Source organism: Apium graveolens, chromosome 5 (assembly GCF_009905375.1).
Source record: "Apium graveolens cultivar Ventura chromosome 5, ASM990537v1, whole genome shotgun sequence".
NCBI classification, from domain to species: domain Eukaryota; kingdom Viridiplantae; phylum Streptophyta; class Magnoliopsida; order Apiales; family Apiaceae; genus Apium; species Apium graveolens.
Genome location: NC_133651.1, coordinates 12,914,223 through 12,936,569, shown reverse-complemented (window position 1 = coordinate 12,936,569; position 22,347 = coordinate 12,914,223). Strand labels below are relative to the sequence as shown.

General features: G+C 32.3%; 3 protein-coding genes across 7 annotated transcripts; 2 read left to right on the top strand and 1 right to left on the bottom strand.

Moving 5' to 3' along the window:
• The first annotated feature begins 2,563 nt into the window (after positions 1–2,563).
• On the top strand, positions 2,564–10,085 carry LOC141723423 (putative pentatricopeptide repeat-containing protein At5g65820). 3 transcript variants are annotated; one of them, XM_074525223.1, is made up of 4 exons: positions 2,564–4,829; positions 5,108–5,187; positions 6,976–7,133; positions 9,618–10,085. In XM_074525223.1, the coding sequence occupies exon 1, from the start codon at positions 2,708–2,710 to the stop codon at positions 4,679–4,681; it is 1,974 nt and encodes a 657-aa protein (XP_074381324.1). In that variant the 5' UTR covers positions 2,564–2,707; the 3' UTR covers positions 4,682–4,829; positions 5,108–5,187; positions 6,976–7,133; positions 9,618–10,085. The 3 variants fall into 3 exon arrangements, with proteins under 3 accessions (XP_074381324.1, XP_074381323.1, XP_074381322.1); XM_074525222.1 differs by having other exon boundaries at positions 7,014–7,133; positions 9,618–10,084; XM_074525221.1 differs by having other exon boundaries at positions 5,036–5,187; positions 7,014–7,133; positions 9,618–10,084.
• LOC141659826 (DUF21 domain-containing protein At4g33700-like) lies at positions 5,706–8,567 on the bottom strand. Its single transcript, XM_074466753.1, has 9 exons — positions 8,436–8,567; positions 8,110–8,223; positions 7,907–7,993; positions 7,546–7,685; positions 7,362–7,449; positions 6,927–7,000; positions 6,333–6,445; positions 5,925–6,190; positions 5,706–5,830 (listed from the first exon to the last, which is right to left on the bottom strand). The coding sequence occupies exons 1-9, from the start codon at positions 8,565–8,567 to the stop codon at positions 5,732–5,734; spliced, it is 1,113 nt and encodes a 370-aa protein (XP_074322854.1). The 3' UTR covers positions 5,706–5,731.
• A 4,740-nt stretch (positions 10,086–14,825) lies between the features above and the next one.
• Positions 14,826–20,385, top strand: LOC141723422 (putative pectin methylesterase CGR3). 3 transcript variants are annotated; one of them, XM_074525220.1, is made up of 7 exons: positions 14,826–14,998; positions 15,840–15,974; positions 16,098–16,137; positions 16,404–16,445; positions 17,745–18,119; positions 18,687–18,742; positions 18,961–19,882. In XM_074525220.1, exons 2-7 carry the CDS (start codon positions 15,879–15,881, stop codon positions 19,060–19,062), a joined length of 711 nt encoding a protein of 236 aa, XP_074381321.1. In that variant the 5' UTR covers positions 14,826–14,998; positions 15,840–15,878; the 3' UTR covers positions 19,063–19,882. The 3 variants fall into 3 exon arrangements, with proteins under 3 accessions (XP_074381321.1, XP_074381319.1, XP_074381320.1); XM_074525218.1 differs by lacking the exon at positions 18,961–19,882 and adding an exon at positions 19,896–20,385 and having other exon boundaries at positions 14,827–14,998; XM_074525219.1 differs by lacking the exons at positions 14,826–14,998; positions 18,961–19,882 and adding exons at positions 15,106–15,637; positions 19,896–20,385.
• The last annotated feature ends 1,962 nt before the right edge of the window (positions 20,386–22,347 follow it).

Here is a 22,347-nt window from a genome sequence, read left to right as displayed (position 1 = left end):
CTACGATTTTGTAAACACTACTCTAAACTTTATCAACACATCATCATCTCCTGCCAAAACCAAAACAAATATAAGTGAACAATAAGCATATAAACGTATAAAATAAATACAATTAACAATACTAAAATCACGAAACACGGAGATTGAAAAGATGAAGGAAAAGAAAAATTGGAAAAGAAGATGAGATGAGACATAATTACTAACCCGTTCGATTCATTGTGTTGCATTCATAGATTAAATATAATAAAGATAAAGATTTGTATAGCACATATAACCTGCAAAAAGAGAAAGAAGAAGGAGATTCAAAGATTAGAAATTTGTATAAAGAAGAAATTCGATTCATTCATCATGATGAAACTGGGTACGTGTTTATATCTATATATCTATCTAATTCAAATGAAAGGAAAAATTAAGGAAGATATTAATTAGTGATTATTTTGATAAGAAATTTGAAATTCAAAATATAACCAATAAGGATTAGTAAATTGCTTGATTAGTTGCCTAAATAGTGGATCTGGAATAAGTAGAGTAGTGTGCACACTTGGTTAGTAAATGGATATATCCATGGATATATAGATTTTATACTTAATATGGGTCATGGGTAAATTTATTTACCCATTTGGTAAATTTTGTGGATATATCCATGGATCTAGTGATTTTATACTTAATATGGGTTATGGGTACCCATTTGGAAAATGGGTAAAATGGATAGTCCATGTTTACATGTAAAAATAGTGGTAAAAGTGAATGGATAGTATTCATGGGTTTGGATAGTATCCAGAATTTGACAAAAATAAAAAAGCTAGTTCTAGTACACATTAAGAATATATTGATGAGAGAGAATAAGGAAATCTATAATTATCATTGAATTAGTGTTGTAACAGATGTGAGAAAATCATGCAAATCTTTCCTTAGATAAGATGTTTAAATTTTAAAATTCAAAAAATTTCCATGTTTAGTGTTTTGATGTGTAAAAAAATGGGTAAACTTATATGGATATATCCATGGATATATAGATTTTATACTTAATATGGGTCATGAGTAAATTTATTTACCCATTGGGTAAATTATGTGGATATATCCATGGATCTAGTGATTTTATACTTAATATGGGTTATGGGTACCCATTTGGAAAATGGGTAAATTAAGGAGTAGTCATTAAGAATATATAGATGCATTGCGGTTAACACTTTCCCAGACTAAACCAGACCCCATACTTTGCATACAATGTAACGAGAGTATTTCCTAAATATTTTTGCTAAAAGTACTCATTTTCGAGTGCGTCGCAATGAATCTCTTTGCCCTGTGTAAAGGCAGAAATGCTGGCATATTAGCCGAAAATCTATTAAAAATATTTAGGCTCTATTTGGGAGTGCTGTTGAAAGCTGCTGTGCTGTGAGAAAAAGTGTTGTTAGGAAAATTGGATGACTGTTTGGTAATTTTTTTAATTTATTCATATTTTGAGATATAATATATTAAAATAATGTTTTTGAGAAGCTCTGTTGATGAAACTGATAGTTTCTTCTTGCAAAAGCTGAATATAGCTTTTTCCAAAAGCATGGGGGACATGCTTTTGCTAGCAGTTTTTAGACCAAAAGCGCAGTAGTTTTTAGAATTTACCAAACACCTTTATGACTGTTTTTCAGCAAAAAGTTGTTATAGTTGTCTGCAACAGCAATACCAAACGAGACCTTAAGCATTTGGACTTAATTTTTTATACTGGTTTTCTTGTTAGGAGGAAAAACACACATATTCGATATTCAATTCTACCGATACAGAATACGCACACAAACACAGAACAATATAACGCACACAAACACACAACAATATATTTGACGTGAAAAACCCACATCTCAACTTGTATTATTAATCTAAACAATTATCAATAATATATCAATACATAACACCTCAATGGTGTCTCAAACTGATACTTAGTCAACCAATGCTCAAGTATCTCACGCACGATACCTAAGACGACTACATCTTTTAAGCATACATCAAAACAATAACATGACTATGTATATATAGCCATCACAAACTTATCCAATAAGACATACCTAATCTGATTACCATAATAATTGTCTGCTCATACAATTATTATCCATTCCCATTATGATAATAATTGTCAACACATACAATTATTACTAAATCTCATTATGATAATAATTGTCAACAAATACAATTATTACCCAATCCAATTATGTCTTCTATCATTAAGCTCATATCACATATTGGGTTTAAATCCAACATTTCTGTTCAATGGTTCAATGGAAACCTCTATATCAACAAGTTTCAAAAGATCAAATTTAGGGGACACAAACTAGTAAACAATAGATAAACCAGTATCTAACGAGTGCTTGGCAGAAAGTCTCAAAGAAAATGTACTAACTTAAAACCAATGCTATAAAAATCGGTTTAGTGAGATGAGTACTCGGAAATCAGAAATCAACCGATTTGATATTAAATGAGCACTCGAATGCTAAAAATGAGTAATCAGAAATCGGTTATAATTCGGTAAAAACAAAGTACTATAATAATAAAACAAAAAAGAAAGATGCCCAAATTCACATTTTTACAACCTTCACAAAGACTACTCACTCTACCATAGTCATTTCAGCCGCTTCTTCACAGCTCAAGTTTCTTTTAAATGCCAGGTACCTCTTCAATATATAAACTCTACTCACACACACACAATTAAATTTGCATTATGAATTTGATTCGAAAGGAAATGAAAAGTCTGAGCAACAAATACAATTTCTTGATTATGTTCTGTAATACGAACATAAGATGTAAATTGACTTCTATTGAGTCATTCTCAACTATCCCATGTCAAGAATCTTTAAAATTGCACGCTAATTCTCAAATGGGTCAGCCTCAAAACCCTCTAAAATCCAACCAATCTCGAATATTCGAACCCATACGTCTCGAAAAGAATTCAGAAAGCTTTGATAATGGTGGAAGTTATGATGAATTTGCTGTTGATGTTGAAAGGGTTTATAGAATTTTAAGAAAGTTTCATTCTAGGGCTCAAAAATTGGAACTTGCTTTGAAAGAATCTGGTGTTGTTGTCCGTTCGGGGTTAACCGAAAGGGTGTTGAATCGATGCGGGGATGCGGGGAATTTAGGGTATAGTTTTTTTGTGTGGGCATCGAAGCAGCCAGGTTATAGGCATAGTTATGATGTGTATAAGTCTATGATCAAGATTCTTGGGAAAATGAGGCAATTTGGAGCTGTTTGGGCTTTAATTGAGGAAATGAGGAGGGAAAACCCTAAGCTTATTACGCCTGAGGTGTTTATTGTGTTGATGAGACGATTTGCGTCAGCGAGGATGGTTAAGAAGGCGGTTGAAGTGTTGGATGAAATGCCTAAATATGGGTGTGAACCGGATGAGTATGTGTTTGGTTGTTTGTTGGATGCTTTATCGAAGAATGGTAGTGTAAAAGAAGCTGCTTCGTTGTTTGAGGATATGAGAGAGCGTTTTACACCGACGATAAAACATTTTACTTCATTGTTGTATGGTTGGTGTAAAGAAGGGAAGCTTACGGAAGCTAAATTTGTTTTAGTGCAGATGAGGAAATCAGGTTTTGAGCCTGATATAGTTGTTTATAACAATTTACTTAATGGGTATGCTGTAGCAGGGAAAATGGCGGATGCATTTGATCTTTTGCAAGAAATGAGGAGAAAGGGTTGTGATCCGAATGCAACATCTTTCACGATAATTATTCAGGCGCTTTGTGCTCAAGAGAAAATGGAGGAGGCAATGCGGGTTTTTATGGATATGCAGAGAAGTGAATGTGAAGCAGATGTTGTGACTTATACTACTCTGATAAGTGGGTTTTGCAAGTGGGGTAAGATTGAGAAAGGGTATGAGCTTTTGGATAGTATGATACAGTTAGGATATACCCCAAACCAGACTACTTATCTAAATATACTCCTGGCTCATGAGAAAAAGGAAGAACTGGAGGAGTGTATAGAACTTGTGAAAGAGATGCAAAAGATTGGCTGCACTCCTGATCTTAACGTCTATAATACAGTGATTCGATTATCATTCAAGTTGGGGGAGGTTAAAGAAGGGGTGAAAGTATGGCAAGAAATGGAAGCAAACAGACTCAGTCCGGGGATAGACTCCTATGTAATTATGATTCATGGATTTCTTGAGCAAGAGTGTTTGGTCGAAGCTTGTGAATACTTTAAGGAAATGGTTGAGAAAGGTCTTTTATCTTCTCCACAGTATGGGGTCTTAAAGGATCTTTTAAATTCTTTATTAAGAGCAGATAAGCTTGAAATGGGTAAAGATGTGTGGAGTTGCATCATGATGAAAGGATGTGAGCTTAATGTGTTTGCCTGGACTATTTGGATTCAAGCACTCTTTGCAAAAGGGCATGTAAAGGAAGCTTGTTCATACTGTTTGGAGATGATGGATGCTGGTCTCATGCCTCAGCCAGATACTTTTGCCAAGCTCATGAGGGGTCTGAAAAAATTATACAACAGGCAAATTGCAGCTGAAATTACAGAGAAGGTGAGAAAGATGGCGGAAGAAAGGCAGATGACCTTCAAGATGTATAAGCGTCGTGGTGAAAGGGACTTGAAAGAGAAAGCTAAAGAGAAAATAGATGGAAGGAAAAGACGGTCCCGTAGACGCAAATGGGGCACCAACCGAAATAGAGGTAGTATCTCATGAAGATCGTAGAGGGGATCCATCGGAATTTGAGTTCATATCCCAAAATGTGGTTTCTTTACAAGGAGACTATTGTGCACGACATATGTTTGCTGGCTTTACTCAGATTCCTGGCGGACTTTGGATGAATGTTTAGTTCTTGTCGGCACAAGTAATTATAAATACTGTTATAGCGTCTCTTGACACATATAAATGTGGATTTTGCTGTGAACAAAACAATGTTTCAGTCTAGAGTCAAACTTCACCACTAATTGATTTATAAGATAACAGACAAATCTTCAAGTCTATCCATTTATCATTTAGTTCTTTTACAGAATATGCATGGGCTCACTTGTATTCTTTTCAACGTTCCAACAGAAATGCCTACATACATTTCAATAGGCGATTTTTTTAATGACGATTCCAAATTCAGTTGTGATTCTTTTCCAGATGACATCCAGAATCACCACTTTCAGAGCTAAGATGATATTATATACTGAATTGGAGATCATTCTTGATAGTTTATGAAGGTATCTTCTGCATTTCTCAATAAATTGATAATAGTATGGTTAAGGTTTTGGTAACTTGCTTCTATGATACTTAACATATCTTTTTATTTAAGTTATTATATATATTTGCTCTTACACCCATCTTTCTGTTTGTTTGATGCACCATATACCCTTGCGGTGAACAACAATTAATCTTGCAAAATTAGTAGTCAATTTGGAACATAAATGATTGTATAATAGACACTTCAAGTAGTTAATAGAAATTGTGTGAATCCTTGATCCATGTTCATACACCTGTTTCCTTTAAGATGAACAGCCGGTCGAACCTTAAATAATACGGTAAAAACTGGTAACTTGGTCCAATGGTATTCATGCCGATATACAATTTTCTCATAACAAAAAACCAAGATCAACAAAGCAAAAATGGTAACTATCCACTTATATTCTCTTAGATCGCGAGTATACTAATCGTAATATTAAAAAATGAAGTCCATGTACTTCCCAGTAATCCACTCCTACTTGATGAGTACTATGTCATCAAAATCAAAAGATTGGCTTATTTCTGCTAAACAGTATAGCCTTCCAAAATGTGGTGTACCTTGGTGGCAGAACTGCTGATGCCAGAGTATTCACCATTATGGTCCATCTCATCGAAGATATTGTCCTACATGGTAATGTAATTAAAAATGCATGAATTTTTTAAGGTCAGACATCAAATCATTATCTTTTTAATTCAAGAGAGCAAAATATTCTCATACGTTTAGTAACTGCTCAATGACATCCTCCATTGTTATGATGCCAATAACTTCTTCTTCTTTGGTGAAGCTTGGAAGTGGAGCCTCATCAATATGCAGGATATTAGAGTCAATAGTTTCTGACCATCTCTTACTCTTTGACGATTCTCTTCGTGAAATACTTGCACTTCTAGGAATAGCCTTCAAGTTCCTGAGTGATCTTCTGCTCCTCCTTAACCCTAAATTTTGGTGATGACCTTCACCATAAATGTCCAGTCGTACTTCTCTTGCTGAAACGAGTTTCGTGTAAGGAAATCAGCTCAATTCTTAGGAGAAAATAGGTAAAAGAAAGTACCAACATGATACTAATGTCACTTATAACTTGTACAGAAAACACTGAAGAGGTCAATCTACCAAGTGGAACATGCTTACAGTTAGTTGAATGCTCTGTCACTTCACTTCTGTGTCTTAGAACAAGTGCTATATGGCTGAGGCCTTCTTGAAACTCATTCAGTATGTCATATAAAGGCATCTTCTCTGAGATTCTAGTATGACAGGAATAGAATAGTCCAGATGATACACATATTTGCATATGTATAAAAAAGATAACTATAGTAAAATTGTCAATCAATGCAATAAATAACAAAAAAGATCCACAGTTTGAAACCGAAAACTCCGTCTAACTACTGTTATATTTCTAACAATTTATTATCAAATTTGAATGCTTGGGGATAGAAAACTTCAACTGCTCCCTGATTGAGCTGACAACAATCTAACACTATATCTTTAAATCAGTCGGAAAGTCTGTTCGAAAGAGAGATTAATTTCTGTAGTCATAAATTTTCAGCTACGCGAGTTTAAACATATAGGAGTATTTAATAGAATGTTTAGAAAAAATTCCAGAGGATAGGCAGAAACTTGTGTGCTTTTATAATAAATGTTTATAATTTAAGACTTCAAAACAATAAACATTGTCACACACCATATATGGTTCTGAATTGACTTTGAAATACCACTTAACTATACCTTGGAATACGACGAATAGTAATATTCTTTATTGGCGTCTCCTTTGCAGGATTTATGGTCAATAAACTTTTCACCTGCATTTTGCAGGCAAGATTTTAACTGGAATCACTATGAGCAAATAGAACAGACATGTTTGGCGACAGTGTTTTCATAGACAACAGACAAGTATATTGTTTAGATACTTTGAAAGCACACAAGGATATGCAGGTAAATTTATATGTTTCATTTTGCAAGTACTGCTAATATCTCTGACTCTCTATAAGAGATAATGTCTTGCCGGTTTTTGTAAATTGATGCGCGTATTATAAGTTAACATAGGGAGGAAATTTATTTCTATGGACAGGATATGAGTCAACTTGGTTAAATCAGAAATATTACAAACATGTTTAACTGGAAAAACATTAAATTTGCTAAAATAAATCGATTGACAGTTACCAGTATGAGTCCAATGATGTTCCTTGGCTGCTCGTGGTATATCGGGATTCTGCTATGCCCATTAGCCAATATTAACTGTAAAAGTTCCCTGTACGTGTATAATTAAGTAATAAGTAATATGGAGCAATATTGTATGCACAAATTAAAACTGGTTTACTTTTACCCCAACAAAGATGCATCATACATGTCAAGTTTGGCATCAATATCGACAGAAAATACTTCTGACACCGGAGTCATCGCATCCCTTGCGGTTTTCTCAGCCAGCTCCAGTGCTCCTGAGATGATAGATGTCTCTTTACCCGACAGTTCTCCTCCTTTCCCTGCCTTCTCACCAAAGAGTTAATATGCCTCAGCAGGCAAAGTAGATATAGGAATTGAAGATGTTTTTTTTGCCACGTGGAATTGAAGAATTTAAATAAGAGATAAGATAGCAAATGGAGAACATTAGGAAACGCCCCACACAATTACATATTAGAAGCACTAGATATCATAAATGAATAAACAAGTCCTTCAATAGGTTTAATTGGATATTGGCTGATACATACCTCATTTCCGTGCAAAGATACTAAAGTTTTCAGTTCAGCTCGACGAAAGAGAGCTGTACGTCCTTTCCCCAACATTAAGTCCAATAGCTGAGATAAATATACGGTGAATGAATACGAGGATAAAGTCCACCTTTGAGCCATGATTTAGAACTCTGAAAATAGCTTTTAGTCTCAAGAGATCTTGGTTGTGACAAAACTAGTACCTTGCTAATTGGATATGCCACAGGAAATAAACTCCAAAGAAGAACATGTACCAGAGGAGCCAGTGCTGCACCAATTTTCAAGCTGTACCGAGAACAGATAGAGTGCGGTATAATCTGTATGTAGATGGATAAAACTGTCAGTTTTGATCTTACAAAGGTTAAGAAACATGGCTTTAGCCACTGCAGTGTATTTTGTGTATTTGGTTTTCTTTTTAATTAAAGTAAGGATCAAGAACTAGATCGAGAATGCTTGGCTAAATTTGCAAAAGGTCCGGCCTTTAAGTGTTCAGGAATACATAAATACATTATCCCATTAGGCAACTGACCTCACCAAACAGTAGTATCAATGTGACTGATATAAGGATAGCACCATACTCGGGGAGGAGATTCTGAAGTAGGAGAGGTAGCGCCTGCAATAAGCAAATTGTTGTCAAATGCTTAATTATATATCCATGCATCTTGCAATGGGAAAATATCATATGTGGTTTCTACCTCCATTGCAGCAGTATACGCGATCAGAAGTGTACAAAGTAGTAGATGTTTTCTCTTCACAACAGGCAAAATCTTTGCTAGAGATGCAAAGATATTAACTTCTTGCAAAAAAATTCTTAACCAAGTAATAGAGCACAGCTAACAAACGTGAAGGTTCAAAACAAATACTGTACGTAGATTCTGTCTATATATCTGGAAGTCTATATATGTGAAAGTAATTTAGTTGAACTAGAATTTGAATCAGTTTACTCTGTTATAGCTTGTAATATTGTTTCTTTTCCATAACATTCTTACAGGCCCTACATATACAGTTAGTTTTTAAAGATATTTCTGTTTAATTGAATAAAACTTCTAGTATCGTTCACATTTCCTTGTCCTGGAAATTGGATGAGCCCATCTAAGTCCCTCGTGCATACAAGACAATTCATTCTTTTCAAGTCTTCGGTCATAGAGAAATCGCAAGGCACGAAATTTTAAGGATTTCATTATTTTTTTAATATATGATATCTGGAAGATGTTCATTCACAGACCAAGTACTATCTAAATCTGCATAGCTGTGCAGCATTTAGAGGCAGAATCAAGGAATGAACATGTGATGAGATGAGTAATTTGGTGTGTGCTTGAGTGTGTGTGTTATGATACATACATGCACGAAAGCGATCCCTGCGTTTTCCAGACTTTCTAATAACCTCGAGATCGACCTGGCTCATAGACATGAGTCCCAATGTGAGGCCAGACGTCATACCTGCGAAAGTTACAAACATAGTGATCAATGTTATGTATAAAAAGAAGTGTGGTCCGCAGCAGTGGTAGTACTTGTGAATCTCTTTCTCAGTTTCAACTATTTCAGCATCCATTTTTTCCTCCTTTCAATAAATTTGCTATCAACGCATCACCATGAGAAATGTGTATCTAAGTACTTCTAGTAAAGAAATATATATATTGCCAAGAAATTATCGATCTGTTTTAGAATGATCCTCGCTTCTAATATATGCTTTTTTTTTATAATGCACAAGTGGGAGTGGAAGTGTGGGAGGTAATGGAGACATAAGAGTTTGGTCCCTCCAAGACTCCAGCCCTGCAGGGAACTTGCGCAAACACTGCAATAGCCGACTCAGCAATGTAATGAACATATGGAATCGCGAAGCTGGCATCAGTGGACGGTCATAGATATGTAAATATAATTGGTAAGTTAAGATGTGGTAAAGTTAGATATTATTCAGTAATTTGTATCTATCCCATGTATTTGCATGACTTGTTTTATCGATTAATTTACTTATTGACATATTGTGGATGGAAAGCTCCAGTTTCATGGCCGGTCTGTTTGGCAGTGTAGACTAGTAGCATGCATATGGTATAAAGGAATGAGTATCTATATGTTTGTATATGGAATATGCTGCTATATGCTGCCATGTCAGAGTGTGATCTAGTCAGATAAGAATTTCTTTCGTTTAGAGCTTCACTACTTGTCTGATTAAAGTTATGAACTGGTTTTTAATTTACTTGGCTTTCTGTTTTATATCCTTTTCTTTCCTGCTCTCTTGTGATTCTTGCTGCTTAGTCTATGCTGGTAAAAGAAGAACAAGCAACATGTTTTTTTGTATAGCTACAAGAACAAGCAATAGTATGTTAGGCAAGTTCCACAGCTTGCCATTGCCAAAATGAATTTTTAAATAAGAATTTAGCAATAATAAAACATCGCAAATATTTATGTTTTCCTAAAATTTGTTCCAAACAAATGCATGTAAACTTAAAATTTATGTGTAAATTAATAGATTAAATTAATTAAATTAAAAAATAAATAATTTCCAAAAAAAGTTAAATTGCCCCTTGATCCTCGTATTAGTCTGAAATACGAAAGTACACTCTGTATGAAGTATGAACTATGAACCCCACTTCAGGAATACTTCCAAAGTTCCATCACAATATGTACTCCTATTTAACAAATAAAAGATAATCTCCCACGAGCCATTTATTTTTTCACATATTTAACTGCGTTGCACTTAAGTATTATTTTTTCGACTTTTTCATTCCACATTAGAAAGCAAATTTTATACATTTATTTAAACTAAAACAACCAAAACAAATAATAATAATTTAGAAAATAATTATTTCTGTGGCCTGTATAAGACGGACGGAGGTTCCGTAAACACACATTACACGTCTCTCAGGACAAACAATCAAGTTAAACTAATCATCATCCTCGATTCATCGTCGTGGTCTCCTCTGCAAATTATACAAAGTCAAGCAGAGTCTTGTTGGTTTTGTTTAGTAGCAAAGCAACATATGGATAGCACTAGCAGCTGGTTCACACCAACTGTTCTCTTCTGTTTCTTAAACCTAATCATCATATCCATACTCATTATCGCTTCCTACTCTAATAAATCCCACAAAAACCAACTCGCTCAACATGACTCTTCCCAGCTCAACCGATCCTCGTCTCTCTTAGCCCGAGTCAAGTCCATCAACTTTTCCTTAAAAAATTTCGACTCTTTTCAACCACAACCAAATGAAGTTGCTTCTGAGCAGCAAAAGTTGAGTGTGAGTGAAGAAAAAGAAGAAGAAGAAGAAGTTAAAAGGGTGTCATGCAAGGAGGAGAAAGAGGAGCAACAGATGATAACTAGTGTGAAGGAGAGAAAGAACAAGTCAAGTGCAAGAAGAGAGGCAGTAGTGAAGAAGACGGCGTCGTTCAAGGAAGATGAACAAGTAGACGCAAAAGCAGATGATTTCATAAATAGGTTTAAGCAGCAGCTCAAAATGCAGAGGCTTGATTCAATCAAGAGATACACACAAATGTTAACAGGAGGAGGATCAGGTGCAACAAGGTCCATCAACTGATCAGCTTATCATCCCTTTTTATGTTATGCCAAATTTGTCCTTGCATTTCATTATTTGGTGCGACAAACAAATCGATAATCAATCACCAATAATACTAATGTGTGCGTTTGTCATTTTGCAATGTTTGGTGTAAAATTAAACAATGACTTGGGTGACAACGTGAGAATTGCCATGTACACAGAGCCGTGCCCTGTGTAAATTAAAAAAATTTACCCCAAGTCATAACAATAAAAAACAATAGCAAATACATAGAATAATAAAACATTATTAAAAATTATATTTTTAATATAATTAATATTAATTTAAAATTAAAAAAATATTACAAGTACATAAAGATAAATGATTATAAACAAGAAAATGATCACATAAAACCTAATTTATATGTGTACTTATTTAAATCTATATATAAATATTAATTCATTAACTAAAATTTTGAATTAAAAATTTATTGAATAATGTAATTAATATTATCATAATTTAAAATAAACTAATTACCCAACAACTGTATTATTTAAAAAATAATATAATATACAGGTTATTTAAGAAAAAAATACTATTCCACTTATATTTTATTATCGAGACTAGTAGTGTATAGTACTTATAGAAAAAAATAGCATTCTTATTCCCCTAGTAATTTTTCCTATTTTTTTTGTAACTTATTTAATATTTAGGATATTTTTTTTATGATTTTGCTCAAAATAATAATTTATAATTATTTAATAATTACTATTTTCTAACCTTACTTCTATTTGTTTTTTTATTAGAAAAGAAAGTTTTACATTATTTTTATTTTTTCAAATAAAGAAAATATATGTATATACATTTGAATCTAAAAAATGTGCCCCTCAAATTTTTGGGCCCTGTTCCGTCTAACACTTGAACATCCTCAGGCACGGCTCTACATGAACACATGATTATTAAAATTATATAAACTGTAGAGAACTGTCCGCTCCATAAAAAAAAAAATACGACAAAATTATAATGTTTTGCCGATAACAAAGAGGCGATGCGCGAATGTGTATCTTATCATGCAGAAGCTTTTCTGGACGTGTGGTTCCAGTAATTTATTTATTTAAATTGTTCTATGTTCTTAATTTCGGTGTTCACACCTACTAATAATTATTTTTTAGAAGACATGTGGATATATTAGACATGGCAATTCGGCAAATTTATCGGTTTTATTTCGGATAACTTGATATAATTCGGTTTAGGCCCGATTAGGATTAAAACAAATAAATTTCATATTAATAATTATTTCGGATTAAATTTGCATTAATTTTCCTTAGCTCCTCCATTCTAGTTGTATAGTTTTCTTTTCCAAGTAACCCTGATTTGCCTTGGCCCAAATACCTTAAAATAGCCCATTCAATTGGCCATTTTATGTACCGGCCCTTTTTGATAACTCAATCCAAGAAGACGGTTAACTTGATCCACAATGAAGCACAGAAGCAGTCATCTACTCATCTGTACTCTTTAGTATCCACCTTCATTAAAATCGGTCTAATTATTTCTGATTTTAAAAAAAATCGGTCTAATTATTAATTCATTATTATGACTTGGTTAGATTCAAATGAGAACTACTTCTCCGGAGAATAATTATGTTTTATATGTTCTGCAATTTTTTTTCACTTTTTTTTAGTTGCATAAAAAATTCTTATAAATATATCATAATTTTACATAACACGTCAAAATTTTAACAAATATTATTATGATTTTAATAGAACACTGAATATAGAAGTATAGTATATTCTGTGATTTGTGCATAATATATATATGTTCTATAAAAATTTTCTCATTTTTTTTATCTATATACAAATTTTTGTTTTCATTAACATAACATATACATTTTAATAAGAGATATAAAAAATATAAGAAAAATGAAGTGTTCTCGGGTATTCTACGAGGAACTCAACCCTATCATGACTACATCATTATTTTTAAATATTTACTTGTATCTCATTTAAATTATTTTATATATTTTAATCCATACATATTTGTATCCATACATTAAACACTAGTATTATTCTTAGCTATCTTTATTTTATAATATAAAAATTATACTTAAGTATAAAAAATTTGAAATTAAATTATAAATAATGTTTCAATATGCTCTCCATAAATAAAATAATAAATATGGGATCCTAAATATATCACCAGCTATCTAATGTTAAATCTAAAAATATGTATTACAACAATATTATAAAGTCAAATAAGTGTTGTAAAAATCGGGAATCGGGGAAAATCAGTCGAATTTTTTATTTGGGATTAATTGAAAATTAGAAGTATTAATCGAAGTAAGAATCAAATGTATTATAATATTAAATTATATTTAATATATTATTATGATTATGGTAGTTATTTATTAACAAATATATATTTATTATATCATAATTTTTATAATTATGCATATTTAAATGAATATATTATTTTAATTTAATAAATAATTATATATATTTCAATAAATAAAAATTCGTAAAGATTAATCAAATTTCAAAAATCAAATTAATTGAAAACTATATAAAAAATTAATTAAATATTAATCGGTTGAATCGGAAATTTTTATAACAAGTAGTCAAATTAATTAACTATACAAAATTAAACAAAAAAAGGCATAAAAGAAGTGACCGCCGACACAAGTATAGCAGAAACGCAGATGTGAAACTTGGCATAATTACTAGGGGTATATTCAGATCAGATCAGATCGATTTTGGGGTAAAAGTCAGATCAAATCGCGAAGAGCGGTTTTAAAAAATTGTCATCCGCAACCGCATGATTGCAGTTAACCGCGTCATTTGTGGTTGCGAATTTACGGTTATTGCGGATCGGTTTGCGGTTCAACCACTTATTTTAAAATAATTAATAATTTGCAAAAAAATAAGTTCGGATTATTAATAAATCGAAGTTTAAGTTACGTGATAAACTATATTCAAAAATAAAATATAAACTAATGCTCCGTGTATAGTAAGGATATTAAAAACATATAAAAATGTGGAGGCGAGAAAAAAGAAAAAAGAAAAAGATTAAAAAAATTACATGTTGATTATATTTTTCATTTATTTGATTGTGAATCTTATGAACGAAATTTTAACATTAATCTAAGACTAGTTGATAAATGTGTATATTTATTAATTTATATGATATCAACTACATTTTTGGAAATATATTTTATTATAAATATATGTTGCGAGTTGCGATTGCGATTTTGCGATTTTCAATAATTTAAAACCGCATCCAAACCGCGAATGAGCGGTTTTTAAAATTTAAATCCACAACCAACGTAATTATCCGCAAATACGGTTCGATTGCGAGCTGTTGCTCGGTTTATGTGTACATTCTTAATAGTAACTAGTGTGGAATAAATAATAATATGAAGTATAAACCTCGTTGTGCGGAATAATGCCCCCCATCCACCTCTCAAATTTTACATACAAAACATACACACAATATTACACAACTGACCCACAACACAAACAGCCCAACCCAGACCACATCTACCGGTTCCGGATCCAGACATTAGATCGGCGGCCAATGTTGTCATCCCTACGTTGTTTGATTTAAGGTACCCATGTCTCACTTCATTACTCCTTGTTCTTGTAATAATTATTTATGTCTCTGTAAATGCTTTCTTTTTTTAAATATGTTTCTTTTGTAACTTTAAATGATTTTAGTAACTTTCTTTTGTTAGATCCATGTATATGTTTGCTAATTAATGGCCAATATCTATTTTGCATCTGTGTATTTAGCTGCCCTTTTCATTTGTTTGATTTTAAGTAAGATTTATTTATCTTTTATTTGATTAATGTGAGTAAAGTTTTGAACTTTATTTGATCTGATGTGGATACAATGTTGATAGGTTGGTTCCTAGTTCTTATAAGTAAATTGTATTGATTCACATTACTTTAAGCTTTCAAATCTAGGGGCCTTTTTTTCATAAGATTTCAAATCAACGCGGTTAATGGGAATGTGAATACGATTCCAATACCAGAATGAATCGGAGTCTCATTCCCAATTCAATTCACCGGATACAGATTCACTTTTTTGATTGTTATGAGTTGTGTACTTGTATTTCGTAATAAATCGTCGAGATAGTGTTCTAATCTTGATTTATACCCATGGCTAACCATCAGTAATAACTTATCGGCAACATGTAATTTATGCGGGTTTCTACATTCTGAATTCCTTTCCCTGGTTTTGTTAGGTAAATGAAGTTGATATATTCACTTTTTCACTAGTATTCAGTTGTCTCTTTTAATCTTTATTATTTTTCTGTAATGTTGTCTTTGATTTTTAGAATGCTTCATTGTCATCATTTGAAATTGTTTAACACGTTCTTTAGTATCTTTGAGACTACTATATTTGCCTAGACGTCTTATTGTGTTCTTTTGATTTGTTTGCAACAGACTGAGGTTTTTTACACACATTATATTAATTGAGTAGTCATGGCTAGAAGTCAAGCAATTAATGCAAGAAGGTTTACGAGGGGGCTTTCTCATTCAAAATCACGTTATCCTGTACCCACCGTTCTTGCGTTTCTGGTACGGTTTATACTTCATGCATTACTTGTGACTCTCAAAGTTTTTTTTAACATATATAAACAGCATCTGCAAGTATATTATATCAAGTGCTGATTGTTTGTTCATTTCAATTTTCAAACTCAGGCTGTATTTTTTCTCATTGGATATATTTTTTGGGGATCAGGTACGTTTATGAGCCAGGTTAACACTTTTACCCGATGCATAATATGTTAATACCCAAGGTCTTTAATTTTATAGGTTAGCCCTCATATATATCGTATATGGTGTATAATGGTGGTTGTTCACTCCTGAAAATTCTCTACGCCTTTGCTATAAATATAATAATTGATTTATTTGATGCAAATTTTGAAGTCAGTGCTGTCAGGCTTTGGAGTTATTAATTCTTGCACATTATTTAGATGTATTTACCGTGTTATATTTGTGCTTCAGGTGTTTCTGGGGGTATCGGAGGAGGTTTTAGTAAAGTAGAAGGTAAAGTTAATTAATGTTGTTTTTTAACTTTTACTCTCATATATTTTTGGATACATGTTATGAGTCACATTAATTTCTTTTTCTAGAAATATTCAAGTTTTTTGAGTTCCGAAATGCTTTCAAATATATTACTATTCCAATATCTTAGACACTGTTGAGAAAAGTAATGCAGCCGTCAAAATTCCTAATTGAATTAGTTGCTACTAGAAATGTTATCCTCTTTTTGTAGCTTTGAAAGAGTAATAAAAGGTTATTCCTTTCAGTATCATGCACACATAAAGTGCAGTTACATGTCAATATATCACCACTACAATAATGAAATTGGCAGATATCTGAGATTTTGTAATTTGGATGAGCCGTACACCTTGAGGGTTTCCAGTTTGTTCCATTAGTCTCTGTTTATGCTGATCTATTTGACTATTTGTCAATCACGTTGATCATATGTCTTACAGTTGACAGTACGGCTACCGAGGTTACTTCATTCATTTTTGAGTATTAAATTCATTGTTAACTTTTTGGTTTCTTTCCCTTGGACCTTAGAACTAAGTAGGCCACTTAGGTTATTGGTGTCAAGAGTGATTGCGGTCAATGTTATTTCAGCTGTAGATGACAGATAGGTGTATTATAAATGTAGTGGCTTAAATTGGCAAATGGCATAGTATCTGGAAGTCTTTTCTTGGAGAGCGACTGGTAAGATTAAGTGGCCTGAGGCCTCTGAGACATTAAAGATTATAAGTCTTCCCACATAAATTATTAGATGAAGAAAAGCATACCCCTCAACTTTTACAGCACATGCTTATAATCATGTGGACCTTAGTTGCTAATGGTGCAGCTAGGAAAATGCCCATTCCATCTCCATGGTATTCTAGCTTTAAGGCCCTTTGAAGGTAGCATGCACCTCTTCTTCAGAGGTGTGATGTGAGAACCTTGATGCACCATATTTACAGCAGAAACAAATTCTTTGCTGAGTCATCCAAGGAAATGCAGGAGGAAGATTTTAGAACTCTATATTATGTTAAAAAAAGTTAGCGTTTTAAGATGAAGTGCATTTATTAATATTTATTTATAAATATAAATAAGAGTCCTTATCATTTTCATGGAAGTACAGCATTTAATGGCAAGTTTTTGTTAAGAATTTCTTAAGAATTTGTGTACCATTAAGTTTCATTATTTTTATAACAACCTTATATATCTGCCATGGGTAAATTTTAAAGAGTATGAAATATACAGCATCTCATTCTGTTGTGTCATTAGATGAAGTTCTATAGCGACTACTGATAAGTTTTCCAATGTCTTTAGGTGATTACACATGCACATTTGAAGTTCAAAGAGCAATACCTATATTAAAGAAAACATATGGTGACAGCATGCACAAAGTTTTGCATGTTGGTCCTGATACTTGTTCAGTAGTCTCTAAATTGTTAAAAGAGGAGGAAACTGAAGCATGGGGTGTGGAACCATATGACATAGAAGATGCTGATAGAAACTGCAAAAGACTTGTGCGCAGAGGAAATGTACGTGTGGCTGATATAAAGTTTCCATTGCCATACAGAGCGAAAACATTTTCTCTTGTTATTGTGTCAGATGCACTTGATTACCTGTCCCCAAAATACTTGAACAAGACACTTCCAGAATTGGCCAGGGTATCTTCTGATGGTATAATTATATTTACAGGTATGCGGGTGCTTATATAATATGCCGTCTGTTCAGCTGTAGCTCTAGCCACTAATCATGAGGCAGTTTAGCCCCTCAACTTTATAAAGAATTTAAAATCCTTCTTATCGTTGTCTTCTGGTCTATTTGATGATTAAAGACAAAATCCTATATCTGGCATACCACTTGTGTTTGGTCCTGATGGCTGGTCAAATAAAAAAATGTAAAACGAGTTTTACAAAGTAACTTTGCTGCCGATCAATGCCTTTTCTAAAAAAAGAGAGATAATATGAGCTGTTATAGTGCTAGATAGCTCTATGCATTTGAATAAGTCAACATATTAAAAATGTATAGGGCTTAAACTGTGACAAATGTCCAGTATCTTTTCGGGGCAGTTAGCCAGTGGGAATGCACGGGGGGGGGGGGGGGGGTGTCACACTTTGTTGTGTGAGATAATTCTTTTTTTTGCCTAGTAAATACTTTAAATTCTTGATAACCAGTGGTGGTTAAATTGCTAAGAGGCAATATTAAGAGTACAATTTTATTGTTTGGATCAAGGTAATGATACTAATTTGCATTGCATTATAGGTTATCCAGACCACTCCAAAGCTAAAGCTGTTGATCCGCCAAAATTTGGGCGCCCTGTAAGTTGTTTATCACTGCTTATCAATGTCTTGTTATCAAATATTTTATGTACATTCAACTGAATGCCATTTTATTAATAAAATTGCACATTTTAACTTGCTCTTTGTCCTCTCTAGTGTAAGGGCTTATGGTTCCTATTATTTGTGATTAAAAGAGAATACTGGCTTTAATGTCGGAACTAAGAATGGAATGTTGATATATATTCGTTTGCTGATAGTTATTAACAGTCACGTCTGCTCAAATCTTGGTCAAAGAGATTAAGTTGATTATTCTGAAAGTAAAACGAAAATTTGGGCTACTAACTGCTTCTTGGACTTGATGAATGGTAAGAAAATCATTGGTTGGCTTGTTAATGTGGTACTAGTAAATGGATACTCAATTAACTGGCAATTTGATGATACAACCATTAGGGCAACTTTTTGTATGTTAGTGTTGAGTATTTACTATATTAGACACTGAACAGGTTGGTTTTAGTGTCACCTGAATTATGAACTGGTTTACTAGTTAGGATCATATCAAATCTGGAATATAAATACAAGTTGAAGGAACTAATTGCTACTATACAGTGAAATCAAACAAGCCCTGTAATTGAAGAATATAACATCTTTAAAATATATAGCTGTTGTTATCTGGTATGAGGGGGTTGTTACTAGCTCTGAATCATATCATAACTTGAAAGTCCTGTTTGGGCTTTTACCAGATATTGGTAGGAAAATAATAGACATAAGAGTGGTAATCAACTATTGCACTCCTTTTCACTACAAAGCAAGACCTCTGAGAATTTGGATCAATTTAATTCTAATAATATTATTTATGTTATATATTGGAATACTGAAATATATTTTGGTTGCTGACTAGTAAGTAATAGTACAAGTTTCTAAACACAAACTGATTTAGTGATTTTATTCTATATTAGTTATTGTGAGCCATCTTTTGTTTGGTGGTCTATTTGCAATATCACTTCTTATATAATGAACTTTTCAATGATTATTTAATAGGGTTAATTTTTGACATTTTGTGAAACATATTTAAAAATGGCCTCCAAGGTCCAACTCATTTGTGTCTTCGTTCGGTTTGCTGTTTCCATTGTTTCCTGTCAATCAGTTCCCTAATAGGACCTTAATATGATATCATGCTTGTTCAAATTTGAAGGCTAAAAAGCGAAGCCCGTCTTGGTGGATACGCTTTTTTGTTCAGACCAGCTTAGAAGAGAATGAAGTGGCCATTAAGAAGTTTGAGCAAGCTTCGACCCGCGATTCATATAAGTCAGGGTGCCAAATTTTTCACCTCAACTCGTACCATTGATACAAAGATGAACCTTACAGCATTACCTTTTCTATTTATTGATGGAACTCTTGAGCACAGAGTACAAATCTTCTCTAGCTCAATTGCAACGTCCCTGTGTTTGTAGGCTATACTATTCAGTAAGAGATGCTACATTACTTTGCCTTTTCAATCAAGCTGGATAGGAAGGTGTTTCCATATTTATACAGTTAGTTATTTCCATTTATATGGTGTATCTATTTGCAGTGTAGCATCTATCAGTTTGAGGCACAGAAATATGAGTAATTTATTGTATTACAGTTGAGACTGTTGTATTTTGATTTTAAGTATAATGAAGCAGCCATCAGACATTATAAGATGAGCATGAAATTGTCGCACATCAGAACTACTGTAATTCATGTAAAATTTAGGCCAAAGAAGCTGTTTCATGTTGATAAAGAAGCTGAAAAATTTATAATACATTAATCTGAAATAGCCGTTATGTTCATTTGTTCTTATTTATTTTATATTTTAATCTGAAATTCTTTATGCATCTGCAAAAATTATCATTCTAAACAAATAAACAAATAGCTGCTTTATATTCAGATATTTTCTCTTCCCTCAATCTTGTTCTGAAGTTCTGTTGACAAGTAATACCCTTATGTTTGTGAGAGAGTCCAAGGCACATGGGGCCTTTTAACTTTTAAGTGCCCATGACCCTGCAAGTTTAAGAAAAATATATATATTTTTACATAAAACTCACATATTTAACAGCTTTAATTTACAAAATATTATTATCTGTGCCCTATAATGTCAGAAATTTGAGAAGTGCTCTTTGAAATCTATTTTATGCCTCACCCACTATCTGTGATCGACAAACAATATAGTGATAATATATTATAAATAATAATTTGTATCATAATTCAATTCATGATTATTGTTTTATAACAACTAGTTTTATACATCTGAGATGCACAAAATTTATTAATATTTTCATGAAAATTTTATTTTAAAACTTTCATTTGTTTCCCAAAAATGTTATAGTTGTTATTTTAGTGTTATGTTTTGATTTTATTTATTTTTAATATTACAGTATATTAAAATTTAGGTTAATTATTAATATTATTTTATGTTATTTACACTTTTTGAATTTTTACATTGTATAAAATATATTTAACACATGTTAAGTGATATATGTTAGATAAATATTTTTTATATTATTTTGTATTTTAATTACATGTGCATGCAGAAATCATATAGGACTTTATTTGTTTTATTTATTCATATGTGTATTCTTTTGTTTATGTCTTTGTTTTTTAGTTTTATTTTTTTTATGATTTGATATTTGTATTATATGGGATTTATATTTAAATACTTACATAATAATGAGTGTTATTATTAAAAATATTATTTCTTTAATTAAGTAGCTTGCCTGCCTCTTGTTGTTGAGTTTGTTAGTGATATTCTTTTAATTCTTATGAAATGATAATGTTAAAATATATTAAATGTGCCTTACACCAACTATCGCACTGTATATATTCTACCTTCACCGGTTCTTTGTGATTTTTATCAAACAACGAACATATGTCAATTAATATTAACAAAAAAAATAAAATTGAACTCACTGAGAAGGATAGAGTAGTTCCAGGGAATTGTGATTACCAAGTCAATTTACGTTCTCTATTATTCCAAGAATTGAGCTTATTTTGCAATTGTAACCCTAACTAATACATTCATAAAAAGATGCAAATAAATAAATTAGCCCCTTCCAATAATTGTTGTTAGAAGACAGTTTTCTTTGTACTCAATCTATCTTTCTCGTTCTCAATCTCTTTTCCTTTCGTTTGTTACTTCCATAGATGTATCCTGCGTCTCTTAGAAAATAATTTCCCTGTGTAATGACTAACTATTATGTTGTATTTTACTAAACCATAGCAATAATTTCTTTTTCTTTTTTATGAATTTACTAATTTATCCTGACGATCAAACCATCAAAACCCCTATACTAATTATATATAGGATATAGGGTTAAGTTATTTGGAGACTACTTTTTTTTGAAGACGTTGGAGATCACTTATGTTCTACAAGTTAAATATTACATAAAAACATTGTAAAACATGTTATTTTGCGAATCATGCTCTACAAAGATCCTTATTTTATTCAAAATCTTGAATATTATATATGTACTGCACGTAAAACATTACAAAAATATATTATTCTGCAAAACATGTTAAGTTTGCAGAACATTTTTTTAGCTTGCAGAACATACACATTCTACTTATTAAACTTAAATGATTTTCGATAATTTTAATGAATTAGTGATACTCGTAAAACATACTTC